The following is a 22,864-nucleotide window of genomic DNA, read 5'->3' on the forward strand; positions in this document are numbered from 1 at the left end:
AACTCTGCACAGCCTCAAATTTATTAAATAATATGAAACAATGAATCTCATTAAAATACACATACAAAATGAAAATACATAGGCATTATGTATTTCAAAAACATACATGGGTACTATTACCTAACTGCTACAATGCTAATTTCTAATTTGTCTCGTGTTGTAGTTTTTCCTTTCATTACTTCACTGTGAGGGAATATAAAAGCAAATATACAGCAATGTTCAACAAAAGGCATTTTTCTGTATATCTTGTAGAATCATATTCAAAATATGCAGATTACACACATACATGTATACAAGAAAAAAAGAACATCTAAAGGATGTTAAACCTTTTACTGAACAATTCAGTCATACTGGAGGCTATTTTCTTCTCATATTTAGCTGTAAGAAATGACCTACTGGTGTTTGCTAAGAAAATATTACAATTCCTAGATTTTTATTATATGGGAATAGATTTCGTTTTGAGAGAAACTTGTCTAAATTTCAATTAACTTTGTTTAGTCCTTTATTCTCTTCTCTTCCATTTTTGGGCAGCTGAGGTAGAAAATAATTACATTAAATAATAATAAATAAAATTTTAAAATAATAAAACTGTTCACTTTTAGGCTAAGGTCACCATCTCATCCACTCTGGGGCTATCAGAACCTGGGAACAACAGTTTCTAAAATTTAAAGCAGACATGGGAAAGAATCAATGCTGTACCCATCATAAACTGGTTTAAATATTTAACCAGAAATAAAAGTTGGGCACAACTTCTTCCACTTGAAATTAGCATATAAATTTAAGAATTTAACTGCATTGCACAAACTGTTATTTAGGTAAACAATTCTAGCTCATAAAGGAAAGTTCCATTTTGTATTTTCAATTATCTAGACAGAACACATATATTAGGGGGAAAAATCTTCATATCTTCTTTTCAGTATAATAAATTAAGGCAGAAACCATCAGTAGAAAATAAAATGGAGAGATCAATGTCGCCACTGCAAACCACAACCTTTTTTTTTGAATGGTGGACTGAACCCACGGACACTTTAACCACTGATCTACATACATCCCCAGCTCTTTTTACTTATTTTTTTCAATTTTGAGACAGGGTCTTGCTAGGATGCTGAGGCAGGCTTTGAACCTGGGATCCTCCTGATCCAGCCTCCTGAGTAGTAGCTGGGATTACAGGGCTGTACCACCACACCCAGTACCACAACCAATCTTAAAACATCACTAAAATCACTAAAAGTGGGGTAACCAGATGTTATATGCCTCTTACTGAGAAAAAAATGACATATCATAAACACTTATATTTTTACTTAAAAAAAAAAAAAAAAACAATCTGAATGTAATCTAGCTTTGGGAGCTAACTTCCAGTTTACACACTGCAGCAAACAGAAACAAATTAACATACTACAGAGAAACAGACCTTTAAATTGTGGAACTTTCTAGAACAATAACTGTTACTTCATTAAATCAATGGATCTGAGTTGGAAATAGAAGACTTATGGGGTGGGTATTTGGTAATAAAGAAGTCATTTGTCAGTTTAGTTAAATGTGATGATCATATGACTTGGTAAGAAAATGAAATTATTTTAGAGATACTATAGTAATATCTGAGATGATAGTCATGATATCAAGATTAGCTTTAAATAACAATAGAAAAAAAAGTGTGAGCACTACTATACCAAATGATGGGTATTTGGGATTTATTTTATTAGTATATGGTAAGTGAAATCATTAATTTAAAAGTTTTATAATATTACTATGGGGACAGTGCATTTCAAAGTAACAGAAAACTTTCAAAAATCATTTAAAAATAAATTTGTTTGCAAATCTTATGCATCATACATAGAAAACACAGTAAACTCAGCTTAACAGCGAAGTAACACTATATTCGCAGCACTGTACCAAGACAGATTTAAATGACAGGACTAGATTAATAAAATATTGCTCAATGGATAGAAAGTCTTTTTCTGAAGTCACCATTAACAACTTTACTGAAAAGCTAAAATTTAGCATCTAAAAAAAAAAGAAAACTTTTTTCTACAGCAGTAATTTATAACACTCCTTACATAGTAAACAATCGTGGAATCTTAAAAAAAAAAATTAATATCCTGGACCAATCACTCCCAGTAATTCTGAGTTTGGGTGGGGCAGGGCCTGGTGATTTCAATGTGCAGCAAAAGTTTGGTTAACACTAATTAAGGGCTATTTACTTTCATTTAAAAAAAGGTTTATGACTGTTAAAAATTGCCATCAGACTGCCAACAAAAAGTTTACCTTTTAAGACTATATGATAATAAAGGTTATTATTTTATTTAAAGTACATAAAAAAACTCTAAAGGAAGTATTCTTTTGATGCATTATCTATCCTAATTTTTAAATACAGACAACAAGATCAAGAAAAATTACTTCCAGCAATTCTTCTAAAAGTGATCTACCCCTTAATAAATTAACTACACTTTTTAACATGACAAAATGATCATTATTACGATGTCTTAATTTATAATCTCAAGGATTTTTGACCACCTTGTTCTTTGAAATAGAATATGTGAATGACTAATAGACTGCCAGATTTGTGATTATGCATTTAGATGTCAGATTTCTAACTAATTATAAAGCACTGTCTTCAGACTGGATAAATGACATTTTCTGAGGCACTGTGATCCCAGCGCTAAAGGAAAAAGGCAAACCAGGTATAAATGGTAGTTTTAAGAAATAATGGTTTAAAATTTGTAATACTGATTTGAAGGTAAAGAAATATAGTCAAGTGGCTAGACGAATAGACACACAGACGTACACACACACGAAATAAAGTGAACGATTCTAAATATTTAATAATAGTATCACTTTACATTTGTGTCCTGCAAATGGATAATTTTCTATTGAGATGAATTATTTAAAGAGATACCAAATAATGAACATAAATCCTTAATAAGTACTTTGTAATAACTACATAACCCAATAGAAAGAATCCAGACAACATATTCAACAATTATAAAGTAAGTATCTAAAATTTGCAAACTTGAGCTGGGGATATAGCTCTGTGATACAGTGCTTGCCTAGCATATGTGAGGCTGTCCTGGGTTTCAGACTCAGCCAATTAAAAAAGAAGCAAACTAGTTCATAACATATTAAACAGATACTTTCGTATCAAATTAATATCTTATGGAAGTAGAATAACCAGCCTTATACACCATTCATATTAGCTTAAATTATACTGTCCCTCTGGGAAGAACTTTCCAATATCATCAATAGATTTTAACAGTTTCTTTGACTCAATAATTCTTGTTCTAAAAATCCAATCTAAGGAAATAATTTGAAGGGCAAAAAAAATCACGTATAGGTTGTTTTAATAAGATGTACAAAAGTAGACTAAACATCTTTCAAAGGTATGATATATTCAATATAATGTGCAGGTATATAATTATTATTTTTAAAAAGTTCTAATCAAAATTACAATTTCTAAAAAAAAAAACCACAAAATTACAATTACAGTATGACTTTAATTTTCTATAAAAATGTATTTTCACAGAAAATATCAAAATGAGTGGTTATCTCTTATAATCAATACTAAAGAATCTGTTATTTGATTTTTAAGGTCCAATTCACCTACTTTCAAAGTAATTTAGAATGCTTAAAATAAAACTTCAGGTATAAAAAGATACAAAACCATTAAAACAGGTAAAAGATTAAGGTATTTAGGAAAGGTGAATTCACCACCTTTTCACCACAAAATGTTTTCCTTTTTCTTATCATGCAGAAATGCTAAAACAAAATATGGTATTAAAAAAATTCAACATAGAACTGGAAGAAGACACTAGATAAATTTTTTTTTATTTTTATTTTTAATATTTTTAGTTGTAGTTGGACACAATACCTTTTTTTAAATTTTTGTTTATTTTTATGTGGTGTTGAGGGTCAAACCCAGTGCCTCACATGCAAGGTAGGCGCTCTACCACTGAGTTACAACCCCAGCACTAGCCAAATTTATTAAGAACTAAGCAATGAGGCTGGCGATGGAGCTCAGTGCAGAGCACTTGCCTACAATATTTGAGGCCATGCGTTCCACACTAAAAAAGGAAAAAAAAAAAAAAAAAAACAACAGTAACAACAGCAACAAAAAAAAGAACAAAACAACTTAGCTCAATGGTAGTCTGCCTAACATGCATAAGGTGGACATGTGTCTGATCAAAGGCACTGTGTGCAAAACAAAAAACCTGAGACATTTACGTGTGCTTAATGCAAAACTGTAATTAAAAAAAAATGAAGAGAAGTATAAAGTAAAACAAGTTAATTGTGCAAGGGTTTTGATTTGTTTTAGGATTTATTACATCTTTAAAAAATTTCACCCAAGTCTCCCAAGATCACAGGGAGAAAACAGTGATAAATTCCCTAGCAGAACAATCAGGTAACTTCTAAATATGATTCTACTCGGAATCCAAACACATCCAAGCATAACCAAATGAGAAACACATAGATGCTTAAGAGTCCAAAGAAGTGATTACTATGGTTCATGTTTGATGCTAGATTAGTTTCTTGGTATTTTATCCTTAAATTGTTTCTTTAATGAGCTGCACATGAATTTTTAAACTTTTCAGAAACCACAAAACCTTACTGCTAACATCTACTTTATTTGACTATTTTAAGGATTCAATAACATATATGCCAAGCGCCTGGCAGAATGCCTAATCTATTTACTCACAAAGTAAATGTTGATTCTATTTTCTTCTATAAATTAATACAAATTAGAGTTCAATAATAGTAAGAACTAAAAGCATGGATCATGTATCGTTTATTACCATGTCAATCTTGACTTTGTCTTTAAAAACTACATACTACGATATAGTCAATGACATTAACTTGCAAGCCAAACTGAAGGAATTGAGGTTTCAATTCAACTAGGCCCACATAGCAAGAGAGATTCTGTATGGAAGGAATGTTAGCAACCTAGTTTCTATTACAGTCATGATAAATACTATGGCTTATGCAAGACATATCAGAATATTAAAGGGTAAGTTTTGTTTGAAGTCATCAGAATTAGTTTCAAGTATCAATAGCTCAATAGCACATTCTAGTTTCTCATTCCACATATGAAACATTTATAGATATACACTTACAAATGAATAGCATTAATATTACATCTCCATAGTAAATATATATTTTCAAGAATCACTTCATTAACACTTTTTAAAATGATGGACATAAACTAAACTCAAGAGCTAGTTTGTCAACCATCAATCTTGGATTTCATATGGAAAACAATAGTGATTTAAAGATGTTACAAACACCAAAACAATTTTCCAAATACACAAAATTAAGCTAAAATTCCACGTAAGCTATAAATCAGTATGTTCATTTTACAAAATAACATTTTGCCTTATTTTTCTTTTTACCCCATCAACTATCAGTTGCATATTTTTATACTGTATTAGATAGCTCAAATCCATTATAGACAAGGTAAAGGGTAAATGATAAGAGAAAATGCAAATAGCAAAATATGTTTTATAGAAAATTTCCAGTTTACATCATTTTTGAAAAGAGGGTAAAATAATGCTTCAAAAAATCTACACAGACTCCGGTTACATGCTTTGTTTGTTAACACATCACTGTTTCCATGTAGCACTAAATTAAAACAATCAGATGTTGCCCTAAAGAATAGGAACAAAGGACTTTGCCTAGACTTAGACACAGAAAATATGACATCAAATTTGAAGCATAAACACTTTATTAAAAACTATGATTTTTTTTAACAGAACTTTTCTTCTTTTGTTTTGGGAGAGTGACATGGGAGAGAAGATAAGGTGGTGAAAGGAACAAACAAATATAATATTAATTAAACTTATGAAGAATACTTTAGTTTTTTTCTAACAGCATTCATATGCCTTCTCACCTAAAAACAAAAGGTCATGAAACCTGACATAATTTATTAAAGTCCAAAACAAATGAGTCATTATACTTACTGGAGTTTAACAGGCACTGTTCCATTTAACAAAATGGGAGAAAGTGGAAGAGACAATAAAAATCATACCTAAAAGGGATGTCTCCTTGGCAAACGCTGCAGCAATAGCTGGGTCCAATGCAGGCTGCCCATCTCCAGATGGAAGATCAGGTCGAGTATAATCCCTACTTTTATCATTGTTGTATTTTACATTCAAATTCACAAGTTTGGAAAAATCAATCCTTAGGGTACAGCAAGCATTATAAATATTCTGACCATCTAGGGCCTGAAAAAGTGAATAAAATACATCAGTGATCTTTAATAAGGAATGGAAATTAGCAAAAACAGGGAAAAGGATGCAAATTTCAAACATCATACTGTACTGTTCTCACTGAAAATGTATTAATTTCCACCAAGCACTATTTTCTTTAAATAGAAAATTTTCATTAGAACAAACATGTCATAATTACTGAAAGAATAAACCTCTATAGTTGCTTATACAAATCTTACACAAATCTTGTAATTCATTCAAATATTCTCATTCTCTGAAAAAAATTTTTTTCCTCAATACACAAAACTGAGTTTTTATACAATTATATTTACCAAGTTAAAAACCTAAAAACTAATTTCAACAGAAATTCATCCATTATAAACCACTGGTGAAAATTCATCTTAAAGGGACTTCATACACATTGGGATTTGAATTCCATTTGGGTTAAGTAAGGTACCTACCATCACATAAAAGTAGAAGCCAAGTGTCAACTTTACCAGTCATTATAATATAAATTAATCCAATACCCTGCTGTAAAGGCAAACAAACCATTGAAAATGGGTATTCATTTACTCATGTAGTATTTATATAGAGAAAACATGAACAAAATAATAGAATGTCTGTATACAATATATAAATAATAAAAAATAGATAACAAAATTACTCTTAGGTTACTATTACAATAATATCAAAGAGAAAATGATACTTTGTAAGAAAAGACCTAGCTTTGAGTCATCTAGGTTAATGCTAAAATTAAAGTACTGACAAAAAATTACTAAATTCAAAGTCTTTTGAGAGCTAATTTCTAAGCAATATAGAAGTAAACTATCAAATTATCAACAATGATTTTTCCAACTGTTAGAAAGTCTCCTAGAAACTTTTGACATTTTCCTTTTTAACTTTTAGAAAAATCTTTATGTAGGTGAAAATTACGCAATTATACCTAAGGTATAAGAGTTGGAGGAAAAAGCAAACAAGAACTAAATTAAAACTGTCTGCAACAGAGGAAAATAAGGATACATGTAAACAAGAATCCAGGAATTTTCAGTAGCTAGATGAAGTAAGGTGATCATAGTAGGGGGAAAAATCAAGTTAAAAATATACATATGCAAGCACACTTCAAGCTCATGTATCTACAACACCCAAGAAAAAATAGAAACACACATATAAGTCCTATGGTTCAGCAAAAGGGAATTCAGTGATCTTGCTAACACAAAGTTTTTGATAGTAAAAGCAACATACTCTTCAATAAGATATTTCAAATATGTCAACTCTTAATCACAGCTTTGACTGAAAACAGAAACAACCAGGAAAAAAAATTTCATAGTGAATTTAAAATTTATAATTAAAATATGATCACCAAATGCAAGAAACATGTTAAGAAACAATGCAGTTAAAACAGCACAATGAAACACTGTGTGTAGATTAAAAATATGAACAGTCTCAAAAAATTTCTATTTTGTTTCAATGTTTACTATTTATTTATATAACTTATTTTTATGAAGATGATTCTTGGGGAATAGATTTTACAAATGCTTAGAGAAAACTTAAGTTCCAAATTCTTTAACTATCTTACTAACTACTTTTTAGCAAGTCAGGAAAAAACATCAAAATCAAGAACATAATATTAAGCTTGTAACACTGATAAAATACGTAAGACTCTTTATTTACCAACATAAAACTCTACACTAAAAGATCATGCAGGATTTTCCTAAAATATTCTAAATCATGGATTTCATAATAAATCTTTCATTAATATGAATGTGGAATACATAAAGAGTGAATGCAAAAAGGGTAAGTAGAATTAAGCAGATGTGAAAGAGAATGTTTGCCTAAAAATGTAAGAAAAGATACGTTAGGTCACTCGAAAAAATTTTAAATAAATGATACACTCTTTTTTTGCAAATATTTCACTTTATTTTTATAGTAACTGATAATGTATAACCTCCCAAAAGGAATAGTTAAAAAAGAATCCAGAAGTATGCTAAAATGACCATATGCAAAAACTTCCAAAAGATACTATTAGAGATAATCCTAAATGAAAGAGATTAGTAACGCTTATGAAAAGCTGTTTCTCATAACAAAAACAAAAAGGAGCGAGCTGTTTTCTAATCATGTGTATTGTAATTTAGCCACATAAAAAAATTTTTTTAAGTCAGGTGAAAGGAGATTACATCATGTCTATTTTAAAAAACTGCAGTATTTTCATGTATTCATTTTATTCCTCAAAAACATAAAAGCTACATTTTTTAGACAAGGAAGCTAGATGTGGTGGTACACACATGTTATCCCAGCAATTCAGGAGGCTAAGGCAGGAGGATCACAAATTCACAAGGTCCTCAGCATCTTACCAAGACCCTGTCTAAAAATTAAAAAAATTTAAAAAGGGCTCAGTAGTAGTGCCCCTGGGTTTAATCCCCATTACCACAAAAAATAAATAAAATATAAAGCCAAGGGAAAGGCTATCTGCTTACACCTCATACTCAAAAACATCAATAAGACTTTTCTAAAAGATATCAAGGCATTTTGTTTCATAAATGTAAATAGCAGCTATTTTCTGATAATTAGGATTGTATGACTTTTGATTATCAACCTAAATGTCAATGTTCAATAAATGTAACAGATAACAAAGTTGACATGGTATCCACTCCAATATATAACCTGACAGAAAATACAGACATTTAACAAATTATAAGATCATGCCAGGTATGGTGGTGGCATGCCTGTAATTCCAGTAGCTACGCAGGTTGAGGCAGGAGGATGCTGAGTTCAAAGTCAGCCTCAGCAAAAGCAAGGTGCTAAGTAACTCAGTGAGACCCTATCTCTAAATAAAATACTAATAGGACTGGGGATGTGGCTCTGTGGTCCAGTGTCCCTGAGTTCATTCCCTGGTATCCCCCTGCCCTCCAAAAAAGATCTAATCCAGGTGATAAGGAAGAACTTTCTGAGATAAGGCTTCTAAACTGATACTTAAAAAAGGAAGATAAGCAGAAGTTGAGCAAAAGGAGATGAGAAAGCAGTTTCAGCAAATGGAATGACAAGTTGTAAACCTAACGGATCAGAAAAAACACAGCATATGCAAGTTATTTAAAGTTCAATAGAACCAAAGAGGGGGAGATGAGATAGGAGAGTCAAGTTAAGTAATGATTTATAATCTCATAGGTCATGTTAATGACTTTAGACTTTATCCCAAAGGACAAAAGTCAGTCACTGAAAGGCACTAAGAATAGAAGAAATAAGACTTTAAGTTGGGAATATTCTCAGTACCCTGTGGAAAAATAATGGGGTAGGGGAAGATGCCAAAGTGGTGAATTTAGTCAAAAGACCAATTAAGCAGAGATTTCTGAGACAATGGCTTAGACCAGGGCTACTCAAGAAAAAGTTCATGAACCAGCAGCACAAGCCATACTGCATGAAGATAAGAAATTGTGTCATAATTTATATCAATATTAATACTTGGCATACTGTAGCTGGAGGTATGCTGATTTGTTCTTAGGCACAAGCCCCCAAAGCCTCAGCTATCAGCACTCTGACCAATACCTGTTTAGACAAGGATAGTAACAGGACAGCTGGAGACAACTGATCAGATTCGAATACACATTTATGAGCTAGAATCAATCTTTGGTGCTAGACTGGAAGAAAGAGGAATAATTCTATGTTTTCTGGCTTGCTAAAGAGACTGAAGTTGGTACCTTGTACTGTGACATAGGGAATGCCAGAAACCAAAGTTGAATAATACTTGGTTTGAAAGCGTCCAATGGTTTACTGCATTCTTAGTCTGGGGTCACTGAGGAAAGGTCTGAGCTAGAGCAAATAATGTGAATACTATGTATAACTGAGCTGGAGAGTAGATGAGGCTTCCCAGGCAGAAGAATGTGACAAGAAATACCCAGAGAGGATAAATCTAGATGAGAAGTGTCAAAGAGACCAGTAAAGAAAATGTTAAAACAGTGACCTACTGTGTCAAATGTTAACTGCATATAATACTGAATACTACTACTATAGGGATTTAGGTACTCTAATGATCACTGGTGACACTCAGAAGACTAATTTGGGTAAACAGGGCTGAAATCAAATTATACTAAGTAGAAAAATAAGGAGGATATTAAAGTCATAAACAGCAAAGACAGCTTATTTAAGAAGTCTGGTTATAAATCAAAGGGAGAGGAAAGACTGGGTGATAGATGGAAAGGTATCTAGAATTATAGATGGAGAGATATATGAAGTTGAGGTAAATGTAAAATATAAGAGGTCTGAGTATGTCTGAACCTACTGGTAAGAAGAAGCCAATAGAGAGAAAAATAAAAGAGAAGAGATGGCAGATAGCATCAAGTGTCTTAGGAGGCGGCAGAAGATGGGATCTGTTTTTTACTGATCTTAGGCAAATAAATATCTATGCCTTTTATTGAAAAAGAAAGATAGGTGCAGATATTAGATCTTGAAAAAAACAAAATCAATGGAGTTTCCATCTGATGCTTTTCTGCAAATAAGCAAGAGTGAGTAGATACACAATGGAAGGAGAAGTTTCTATCTGATCTGGTCCTTGTGAAAAAAAACAGGCTGATTGAAGGAAATAGATTTTTCAAGCAGGAACAGAAGGCCTATTTGTAAATGATGCTCATGAATTTAACTGACATCAATTACCAGATAATATGATATGCAATATTCTTTAAGTACAGCCTTGATGCAGGTATGAAGAATGCAGATGAGTGAGTTATGAAAAGTTTTTATAATATGGGGCAAGGAAGCTTGGAAAATAAACACCTTTTACCTTCTTGAGTGCCATGAAATGAGTTCAACTATGAGAATATAGAACATGCATTTAACAACATACTCATCTACTCTCTTAGAATTAATTACAATTTTAGATCTTTATAGAGAAGATATAAGTGAGTAAAGATAAACGTACACAAACACCTGTAGTGTAACACTTTTTATCAGCACACAGAAGACTGGTTAAAAGAAAATCTCAAACTCAACATAATTGAGGCACTCTTGTATCATAATATTAAATGTAACTACATTACTTCAGACAAGACATACATATATTTTTCCTGTGAGAATTATAGCCCAAATGCACTATAACTTCTAATCAAATCCTATTTCCCTGTTTCTTTACTAAATAATTTTCCTCTGGATCAGAAGAAAAGGGCAAAGAAAATATTCCACATCAAGAAAAGTGTATACCATTTTAAAATAAGATTGCGATTGCAAAAAAAAAAATGCTGTTAAAACAATGGTTTCTATATTGTTCCTAGTGCTAAAACCTCATGTCACACTGATTTTGGTAACTCAATGTATACAAAATTATTTCCAGCATTGGGAGGTCAGTGCATGACAAAAATCATTATTTTGGGGAAAAAAGAATGCTAATAGTTAACCTGTGTCTGAAAAGGAAAGCATAATAAGATGAGTTTATATAACCTGGGAACCAGTTGAGTAGCAACATCTTGAAGAAATGTCTGAAAGGGACCTGAAAAAATGTCTACCTTACAGACTGTGCATTATAAGGAATTCACCTTTTTAAATTGTAGCATCATTTTATAACAAAAGAGGGGGAAAACACACTATTCTCCTTAAAACACAGAATAATGGTCTGAAAAAAATGAGATAACAGTACTTGGGAAACTATTAAAATTATACTATTATTAGGAGGACAGACTTTTGTTACCTAAAACTATTTTTACTCCCCAAATGAGATACTGAAAATGGAAATTCAATGAAACAAAAGTCAAAAATGGCCTGAGTTCCAAATAAATAACCTTGATCTGGAAGAAGCACTATAATACTAGAAACCATAATTAGTCTGAAAGTAAGGGAAAGAAAGAAAATGAGCTATGGCAAAGGTATATAAAGATTTAATGGTTTCATAATGTATTTTAATGGTTTAATTAGCAGAATAATAATAATGAGACTATATGGCACAGGAATTTAAAGAGACGATAGAATTAAGTAAGATACACAAAAAAGATTTGGCTATTTGTAAGCAAAATATACTAGCATGGTAGTTTTCAATGGCAGGATAACACAAATTTTACTTCTTTAGTAATCTCTTCCCCTCCATATATAAAAATGACAAAAAAGATATGAATAAAAAAGCAGAATCTATTTAGAAACTCTTTCTTAAAAAAGGAAATCTTTAAAAGCATATTAAGATATAGTCTTAAATCAGAAGCTATCACAGCAATTGAGCTATACCTATAGTGATATATTTCATCCAAACAATCTCAAAATTACTTTGAAACTTCCACTGGAAACTACAAAAAATCTTCATAAAGGTGTGCATGCACAATACACACCTACTATCTTCTCAACAGTACAAAACTTTCCACCTAAAACAAAAATGTAAAATAATTCAAGTCTGTATTACAGATAATGAGTTATGATTGTCCTTAAAAATATACATTTTTATGCTAATGATTAAGGTACCCTAAAATTATGTTAGTATTTTTACCATCTACAATGCTATGTGTATTATTAAATTACATAAGGATCAATACATTATATATGTATGCATCTATATATATCACAAATACCTATTTATAACTATATATAGGTACATCATCAAATATATATATATATAAAAATATATATTTATTTATATATATAAATAAAATCAATGGAAAAAATACCACTATCTCAAAAGAAGTTCTAGACTTACTAGTTTTGCTTGTTGAGCATTTACTGGATCACCATACTGGAGCAAAGCTTGAAACTGGTTGTTTTTTGTAAAAGTGATTATCTTCAATACAGCACCAAATTTAGAAAATATCTGTTAAAACATTAAAAGTAAAATATTATTTCTCTACTCTATTACTATTTCTCCTATTTATAGATAAGTATGCAAATTAAACTTACTTGGTGAAGAACATCAAGTGTTACAGGGTAGTACATATTGTCAATAATTATTCTAAGTACTGGACTCTGGGCTGGAGTCACTGCACTCTCACTAACTGTGGTGCCACTAAGAGGAGTGTTTGCTGTTTGGACAGCTGTCACAGCTTGAAGCACTGCTTGTGCACGCTGAAAATGTAAAGAAAGTAGTTTAAAAACACTCATTATTCTCACTTATACTTTGTTACATGTTGTACTATGGCCTGTCTGTAATTCAAGTACTCTACTGGTATTATTTCAAAAATGTATCTAGGTTTTGGCACCAATGTTGAACAAAGAAGTGAAAATAGGCAATATAAATTTATTCTTGAAAGAGCATGATGTAGTTTGATATATCTATATGACCAAGAATGTTTTCAACAGAAACTTTTAGAAAACAATAATACTTTAACCTAACATTATTCATTCCATAAAATAAGTACACAGCAAATCTCAATAAAGAAACTACTGGATTATCCAAAAGAACTTATAACACTTATGATAGATTATTACAAGAAACTGAGCTTTAAATGTGAAAAATTAACATAAAACTGAAAAAATACAGTAGTGTTATGAAATCTGTCAAACAAATGTTTAATGCACCAAAATACTGCCCTTATTACTAATACACCTTTTCTATTACTCTGACAGATTTCTGGTAAGAAAATAATTCTTCCTACCTTATCTGAGGTTAGAAAACACACAGCAAAGCAAATAATTATTATACATAAGAATAAATAAGAATGCTCATTTTACTGAAATATCAAGGATCATGTTGCTTGATACATAAGAAGTATCTAGACAAGTCCCACCATTTAAATACTAATTAAACACTGAACTATTAACATATATTAGCTCAAGTAACTCAATTTAAACCCAATATTTTAAGACATGATGAATGTTTATAATAGACACCTTAATGTTACTATAGAAAGTATTTTTAAAAGATTTCCAGAGCACTTGTTTTAATTATTTTAACTAGTTCACTGCAAAAGTTTTTTTAGTGCTCATGTTCTTAACATATACTTATCTACAATAACAAGTACAAAATAAAACAACTTAGAAAAGCACTAACCTATACTGTTACAAATCATGAAATGCTTTTTAAAAAATGGGAATCAAATGCTCATGGTATACAATTCAACAACTAAAACAAAAGGTGAAGTTTCTTTTGTCACTGTCAATAAAGTCTGTTTTCCCTTATTATCCCAACACCAAAAATGATCTTGGGTATTATTCCAGAATAGCCATACATATACAGGCATATATGCATGCATGCATTCATTTCACACTTTACCCCCCCTCATTATTATTCATTGTTCTCCATCTTCCTTTTTTGGCCAAACGACTGCATTCTCTCATATCAGTAACAAATGACTTCATATATGTTTATTTTTCTATTCATGCAGTAAAGTTGGCTAATCTAGATTTTTACTGAACTTGTCAAAATGTTACATATACACAGAAAACTAGGTGTGGTGGTACATGTCTATAATTCCAGCAACTCAGGAGGCTTAGCAAGAGGTTTCCAAGTCTGAGACATGCCTTGGACCCTGTCTTGAAATTAAAAATAAAAGGGGCTGGGGATATGCCTCAGTGGTATAGACCCCTGGCTCGAGTTCCCAGTAGTGGAAGGGAAAAAATACATATACATAGACAAGGACTCCAATCCTATGAATGGTGCTCAATAAAATATCATAAACTGAACATCTCTGTAAAATGATTACCCCTATTTAAAAAAAAGAACATTAATACTCTAGAAGTTGAACTCATGTCTGGTCATGGTTGTATAAATGGAAGTAATACCATATAGATTCTGCTTTCATCTTGCCTCTTTCAATAAACATTATTTATGATGAACATCTATGTTTTGCAGGTACCAATAGCTTATCATTCTCATTGTCACACAGTATTCCACTGAAAAAATACACCAAAATTCATTCTACTGTTGCTGAATACTTGGCTTACTTCCACCTTTGGATTATTATACATAATGTTCTGTAAACTTTCTTGAATGAATCTTTTGATTCACATATATAATAGGTTCTCTCAAATACATAACTAGGAGTAGATTTACTAAGTCAAAGACATGCATATGCTCAATCTTAGTAGATATTTCGGGTTTTACAAAAATGATTCTACCAATTTATACTCCCATTCCCTTGTACATTAGCTTCTCTACATTAACACCAAACACTTGATAATACATATTTTTGTAATGTTAGTCAATCTACTATGTATATGGTAGTATCCTACTGTAATTTTAATCTGCATTAAAAACCTTGAAGCCTAATCCACTATTTGTGGATCAGGGACAGTTTTCTAGAAAAATAAACAACTAGAGGGCGATCTGAAGGTATTCAACAACTGGCCATGTAAGTATGGAGTGAGCACACTATTCCATGTAGGGCTGAGAACACAGTGGCAGTAAAAGACTGAAATTAAGGGAAACCATGTTAAGTTAGAGAGAACCCATCATTACTTTTTGAGACAGAAGTACAGGCAAACAGATGACCACAAGACAGAAAATGTATATAGTAGTCACCTTGGAATGCATCTTTATTCATGTAAAGGACCTGCTGCAGAGGAATAACTTTGTTGGGTTTATGTGCTTTAGAAAGATGGACTTGGCTATACTAGGGAGAATACAACCAAGAAGGAAAAGAAAAGTAGGCTGGTAAGGAAACTAACTGATGTAGTAATACAGTCAAGAGATGACAGTGTCTGAGCAATTTATGTAGGAGAAATGGAGAAAACTACCATATTTTACTGCATAACTACTGCCACTATAACCTTTCATTGCACACTCATTGACTGGTATAATTCTGTTTGCCACTCTGCTTAAAAGGTAAACAGAGTAGCAATGCATTCACCAGTCGAATACACATGCACATTTGTCTTCTTGCTAATGTGAGCCACAAGCCCAGAATTCTCAATGCACACGCATTATCAATATATTTCTGAAAGCTGACTTGTGTGGTTTATTTAGAATGCTGCACTACTAATGGTAAATAAATTTTATGTAAGTGGCACTGAGGACAGCACATCAGATAATGAAACCAATCAAAGCAGTGCAGAATCTTCAGACACAAGAGATTAAATTTTGTTAAGTACATACTTTGCAACACTGTCGTAAATTTTCTCAAGTGTAGTATTTCCACTGTAATGCACAAATCAGTAACAACTAATGTGTTAAACTTTTTTTTTTTCCCCACATTGGAAAAATGTTTCCTAAACTACCACAAAGAAATGATGTGCGCAAGGTTGGACTGTTCAATTTTAACATATATTCACAAATATTCCATGCACCCTAATCTTGCAAAGACAGTTTGGTAATAAATAATTTTGAAGTAATACTGGTACAATTAAAAAAAAGCTTCACATAATTGTCACACTCCACTCTTTTGCAGAAATAATTTGGCAGAAAATTGGCAATGATTATGCAGTGAAATACAGTAGGTAGAAAATTAACAGTGAATTGGTAGGATTTGGTGATTTAATGAAGGGTTGTAGGAGAATTTATGGTTAAAACATTTCATTTTGTCTCTCTTCTTTTATAAGGCTCTAATTCCTGTAAGTGAATAGCAAATGAAATAAATACAAACACTGAAGAGAGGCAAGGTCATCATTAGCTGAAAATAAAATTTCCAGAAAAGAGAAAATGAATGAAACCAAAAGGAACAGAAGACACAGTAAAAAAATAGCAAGCAGGGATGACAGTTACAGAAACCAGATTAAAACTAGACATGTTTGAAGGAGGAGGGAAGGGAAGGAAAACAAAGGAATTAATGGAAATTCTAGCCAGTGTACAAACAGCTAAACTCCTCTTCCCTCCTCTGACATAGTCCCTACCATTGAAAGACAAAAACAACAACAAACCCTCTCTTAAAAGAATCAGAAGTTTTAAAGGAAGTGTTGTTAGCTCAGAATAAATTCCTTCTTAGTATGGGGACAGGGGAACTAGCTTAGTGTTCGACTCCTCATTACTTTACCCTATGGGAAAAAGCATGAAAGTGTAGCAAAATCTAATTGTGCATTCTGAAATACGAACAGACAACAAAAGGCAGGGAAGAAGAGTGAGAACAAGGCAACAGCTAACACTGAACAAGACAATTCAGAGTATACTAAGGTATTTAAAAAATACTGTGAAATTCCCAAAGATGTGACCAACTACAATATAAAAAATATTGAAGAACATTTGAAAATTAAAACTATGACTTCAAAAAGTTTTGTTTTTTTCCTCTCCCCCTCAACAGAAGGAACTTTGTACTCATTGTTCAGTCTAAAATAACTCAGACTGGAATAAGTGGCTTACTGCTTAACCCCTTTGAAATTCATTATTCCAATGTTCCTTCTCAATAGGCTTTCAGTGGTCATCCTATTTTAAATTACAATTCCCTCTCCCCCACATACATCCTTCTATAGACTCCCTATTTTTATTCTTTGTTTGTTCCTTTCTTTTTGAATTTTTTAAAAAATGAGAATGTGGGGCTGGTGGGGTAAACGAATAGCTTGGATAGCATGTACAAGGTCCTAGATATTATACCCCGCACAGCAAAAATAAAATAAAATGAAAATGTGTTCATGAATTACTTTACCAAAAATACTAATAAATAAGTTGGGATAATACTAAATGAAATAAAACAAACACGGAGACAAAAATGTAACATGATTTTACTTAAATGTACTCTGAAAAACAGAACTCATTAATGTAGAGAGAATAGTGCTACCAGAGACACCAATGGTATAGGAAGATGTGGGGAGGTTGATCCAAAGATACAAAGTCTCAGAAGGAACAGGTTCTGGTGATCACTGTACAGCTTGGGAGCTACAGTTAGTAATAATGTATTTTATCTTTCAAAACTAATAAAAGAATGTATTTTAAATGTTCTCACCACAAAGAAATGAAAAGTACTCAACACAGTAGTCTACTTTGATCATCCTAAAATGTATACATGTATCAAATCTCAAATTACACCCTAAACATTACATAATTGTTAATTTTTAAAAAATAGTAAAACAAATGCAAAAACTGTAAGTTAACAAAATAAAGAACAGATATTCTTTTGGTGTATTTCATGGTATTTTTACAGGTACACAGAGGTACACTTCTTTAAAAAGAATGGCAGTTTATTTCTAAAAATTAAACCAACAAAACAGCTGAAATATTAGCCCTTTTAGTCAAAAACTTTACAAGTCTTATTTATCAAAAAACTACCAAAGGGATCTCATGTCATTTTTTACAAAGTGATGAAATTTATAAGGAATCATTTCCTGTTAAATTTTCAATAAAATAAAAAATCAGATATAGTTTGTTTTCCTAAACACAAAGATATCATCGGCTTAAAAATATTAAAGAAGATAGTCTTTACAGCAATCCTGCATATTTAGGTCTAAAAACATTTGTATACTATTTTTTAACATTAATTTTAGATAACATTTCTATATCGTATTTTTACAAAATCAGTAATATATTCTTCATTCTTAGATTTTATATTCCAGGCAAATTATTAACACATCTTCAAAAGGAATTTTTTTTAATAAGAAATGAAGATCTATTATAAAGAATCAAATTACCAAAGGCACTGAACATCTTTACTTAAAATCCAAGCAGCGGTGTTATACAGTTTATGCTAGCAGTTCTGTCATAAATAGTATCTATACAAAATTTTGACTTGCAACAAGAAAAAAAACTTTTGACCAGACCTTTAGAAGAATCTAAAAATTAATTCATCCAGTACTAACTTAGAACATGAAAATAATACCACACAATGATATTTAATATTTAGGAAAATTCTGTACAAAAACACATAAAAAATAAAAAGAAAATGCCTACAGAAACATCTTCTGAATGGTTAACATTTTATATTCTATTATTTATGAATTTCAGGCCATTTTATTTATGTACCCAATTTTATTTATGTACCCACACATACTCACTTGGTTTAATGTATTATCTGTCTTTAGTTCTTTGTGATTGGAGTACTGGATATAAATTGGTTGGTTACGAAGATGAGGTGTCACAGCAGAATAGTAATTAACCATAGTAATAGCTGCTTCCTCTGTTGCCAGTTCCAAAAATGCCTGATAATTTAAATAGCAAAAATTTTAATAGTATGAATTAAACTCAAATAAATCATGAATTACAATTCAAATATCTGTGTAATCTAAAATATAACCTTGATGTTAATTTACATACTCTAATAAGTAAAATTAGAAGTCTCTTATTGAAGTTTCAGTAGACAATTAAAGCTAACATAAGAAAGCTTTTGAGTACACAGTGCTGCTGCATTCTACTTTCCATAGCCCAGGAATCTATTTCCATCAACTAAAAATTAAAGAATCAACATTCTATTGCTCCTAATCTAGATGTTAAGAGGTCTCAAAGTCATTTGAAAAGCAGTATAATTTGAGAAAAAAAAAATTATTAAAGATTAGATTAACATTATAGTCAAGAGAATGTTAATTTTATAAAGTCATCTAAATAGTATATTAGAAATTTTAGAGCAACGTTTCATATTTATTATATCTGAGTCCTAAGCTAAGTTACACATACTAATTTCAAATTAATTTCTGATAAATACTACAAGATAAATATTTTCATTGGATAAGCTTAAGGTTATGATGCTACTAGCATCCCTGATTTCTGATATCATAAAGAAAAAATAAAAGAAATACTTCATTTGTATTTGCCACAATCTCATTCTAACAACTCCTCAAAACCAAAGTGATAAAGTGAATTCGAAACATAAAACTTGAAAACTGCTGTGATTCATTCATTTTTGCTATCTAGCATTAGTTTCCCACATACAACTACCAGGAAAAGAGGAAGACAAACTTTTTTTTTTCCAGAAAATTAATCCATTTATTAGGTGATAATTCACACAAAATTATAACAATATGCCGAAATAAAAATTTGAACTGTATGGTCACTATTAAGTAAACTAGTTTGCTATTTAACATTTCATAAACCTTGAAAGAATTATACCTGGTTTTTTCCTTTCAGCATAAGGATGTTGGTCACCTTACCAAAAGGTAAGCCTAAAGCAATAACTTCAGTTTCTGTCACTTCTCCAGGTAATTTTCGAATATGAAGTACACGAGAAGGAGCACCATCCATTTTATCTTCTCCTTTAAATTTCTTACTATCATTACCATTGGCTGAAAGATATTTAAAAACAGTGTTTACACTTGAGCAATTCCTAAAAATTCAAAAACTGGGCTTTCAATAGAATGGAGAAAACCATATCCATCCATTATTATTAAATAAAATTAAGGTAGCAATTAAGTTATGATTGCTGTTAAGTAATGTTTCTGATATATAAAGTGATTAGCCAAAATATTAAAATGCAATTTCATAAAAAACATACAATAACTAAAAAACAATTATTTCAAACTAGCCATCCTTTTGCAGACCAACACAAATATTGCAGGCTCCCTTATCTGGAGGAGATACATTCCAAGATCCCCCAGTGTTATGTCTAAAACCATTGAAAATACCAAATTCTACACATATCATGCTTTTTCCTATGTATACTATTATAGTAAAATTTCATTTAGAAATTAGACATGTTAAGAGATTAACAACAACTAATGATAAAAGAGAACAACTGTAACAAACTGAAATAAAAGTTTGAACTTTAGGGCCACTGTTAAGTAAATCATTAGTTGAACACAAGCACTGGGATACCTAGACAATCTTGGGACCAAGATGGCTACTAAGTGCCAGGTAGGGATAGCTTATATAAAGCAGAAACAAAGGGATGATTCACATTCTAAGGGAATGGAACAAGAGATTTCATCACACTACTCATTTTTTACTTCTAAAAATTTGTTTAATATTTTCAACTAAGGCCCATGGCAGGTAATAAAGCTACAGAAAGTAAAACTGCATGGGTGGGGACCAATGTGCACAAAAAATTTGAAAAAACTGGGTTGATAAAAATCAGAGAGTTCATAATTTTACCTGAGAAATTACACATTGTTCAACTTGGAAAATGTCCTACTAAACAACAGGTTGAAAGAAGGTAATGCAATAAAAATGATTATGTAGTCAATCATAAATTACGGCTTATCTACTATGAGACTCTCCTAATTTGTTAGTATCACTACACAATCTACCTATTTAAATATTTTGCAATTATTAATATCAATATACTATAAATTACTCAAGAACTTAGTCACTAAACTGTAAACTAATATTTCAATCAACAAATTATTTACTTGTCTTCATTCCAAAGCTCACAAAAAGTAAAAATTCATTACAGATGCCTATAAAATAGGCTAGGTTTTATAAATAATTGTCTGAAAAGACTTGTACTTTATCCACTATCCACTATACCAAAGCCCTCATTAATTATCTTCTAGGCACTCAAGAATAACTGACATTTGAGACTCTAACTAGAATTAAGGACACACAGCCTCCCCAGCCTTTTTTTTTTTTTTGGCAGTGTGGCAGGTACCAGGGATTGGCGATTGAATCCAGGGTCACTTAGCCAAATCCCTGATCCCTGGCCCTTTTTATTTTTTGAGAAAGTGTCTCCATTCAGAAACATACATGGATACTCTACTTTGTATAAAATTTTAAGTAATTCATCATACTCCCCCAAACATTCAATATCTATAACAATAAAATGTACATTCAACAATTATCAATAAAATTCTAAGAATACCTTGATCTCTTTCTTCAAAATTCATTTACATACTGATTCTTTAAACACTAAGTATCAGGATGTGTTTAGCATTGCTTTAGGCCAGATACAAAAGATGAATACAATTTCTGTAGTAGGAGAGGTGCACTAACTGGTACATAAACCAAATAATTTCTTATAACAATAAGTGCTATAAACCAACGAAAACAGAGATGACTAAAAGTGATTTCTCTGAGGACTGATATAAGATGGTGGTAATGATTTTATTTTATGTTTACAGAATGTATCACTAGGAGATAAGATGTGAACTTGTTTTATGTCAAGCTATACTTAAACGTCATTATTTTACTAAGAGTTTCACCCAGGCATATATACTTGAATGGCTAACCAATGTATTTAGTAATTACCCTATGCTGCCTTTTGTACAAGAAAAGTAGTGAGCACTCGTTTCTGAATATATTATTCTGAAAATCTTGGCTTGCTAGCTCTTCTACACTCCAGAAATATGAATAACTAAAGGAAGCTATTCACACCTCCTTTCATTACTGAGGAAAATTTGTACACACACAGGCTCCCAAACTTTCTATTTTATAATATTTTATCTAAAAATTAATCATTGGGTCTGTGTAAGTTAAAGTAGGGAATCAAAACATACAGACATCTTAAAACATATAATTGACACATATACATATTCTTCTCATATAGGACTAAGGCTACAACAAATAGTCTCAAACACAGAAAATATATACTTTATTTTTCTTCACTAGTTTGAATAGTAAGAACAAACACTTCATAAGCTGAGCCCCATGAATTATGGTTTCAGGATACCCAAAATAGCAACTTTCAGTTCCTCTTGCTTTGGTCTGTCCTCTTCCCTCTGGGAGCAAGTCTAGGGGTGGCAGGGAGTGGGGGGAGCAACAACAAAGTTACTACCTATCATTATTCCCGTAGGAAAAAAGGCTTCTCCTTTCAAATGATTTTGAGAATAAAATCCCCAAAATGCAAAAGCCTGCCTAAATCTATTATGAGAATAATTATTGCTTTGGATTTGTGTTGCATATTTTCTTGGCAGAGATGGTGGGCAGCAGTAAAATGACTTAATACATGAAGGTAGGATACTACTGACAAAGAATAAGATAAAAG

At 31.4% G+C, this 22,864-nt stretch overlaps 1 protein-coding gene across 5 annotated transcripts in view; it reads right to left on the bottom strand.

Moving 5' to 3' along the window:
• The window catches only part of Ptbp2 (polypyrimidine tract binding protein 2), a 68,982-nt gene that overhangs the window by 17,719 nt on the left and 28,399 nt on the right, over positions 1-22,864 (bottom strand). For all 5 annotated transcript variants that reach the window (XM_047557208.1, XM_047557197.1, XM_047557217.1 and 2 more), the window contains exons 4-8: positions 20,059-20,231; positions 19,011-19,154; positions 13,056-13,220; positions 12,859-12,969; positions 6,017-6,212 (exon numbers count right to left, since the gene is read on the bottom strand). In XM_047557208.1, the coding sequence (XP_047413164.1) occupies positions 6,017-6,212; positions 12,859-12,969; positions 13,056-13,220; positions 19,011-19,154; positions 20,059-20,231 (789 nt within the window). The remainder of the gene's footprint in view (positions 1-6,016; positions 6,213-12,858; positions 12,970-13,055; positions 13,221-19,010; positions 19,155-20,058; positions 20,232-22,864) is intronic.

This window comes from Sciurus carolinensis, chromosome 1 (genome assembly GCF_902686445.1).
Source record: "Sciurus carolinensis chromosome 1, mSciCar1.2, whole genome shotgun sequence".
NCBI lineage: Eukaryota > Metazoa > Chordata > Mammalia > Rodentia > Sciuridae > Sciurus > Sciurus carolinensis.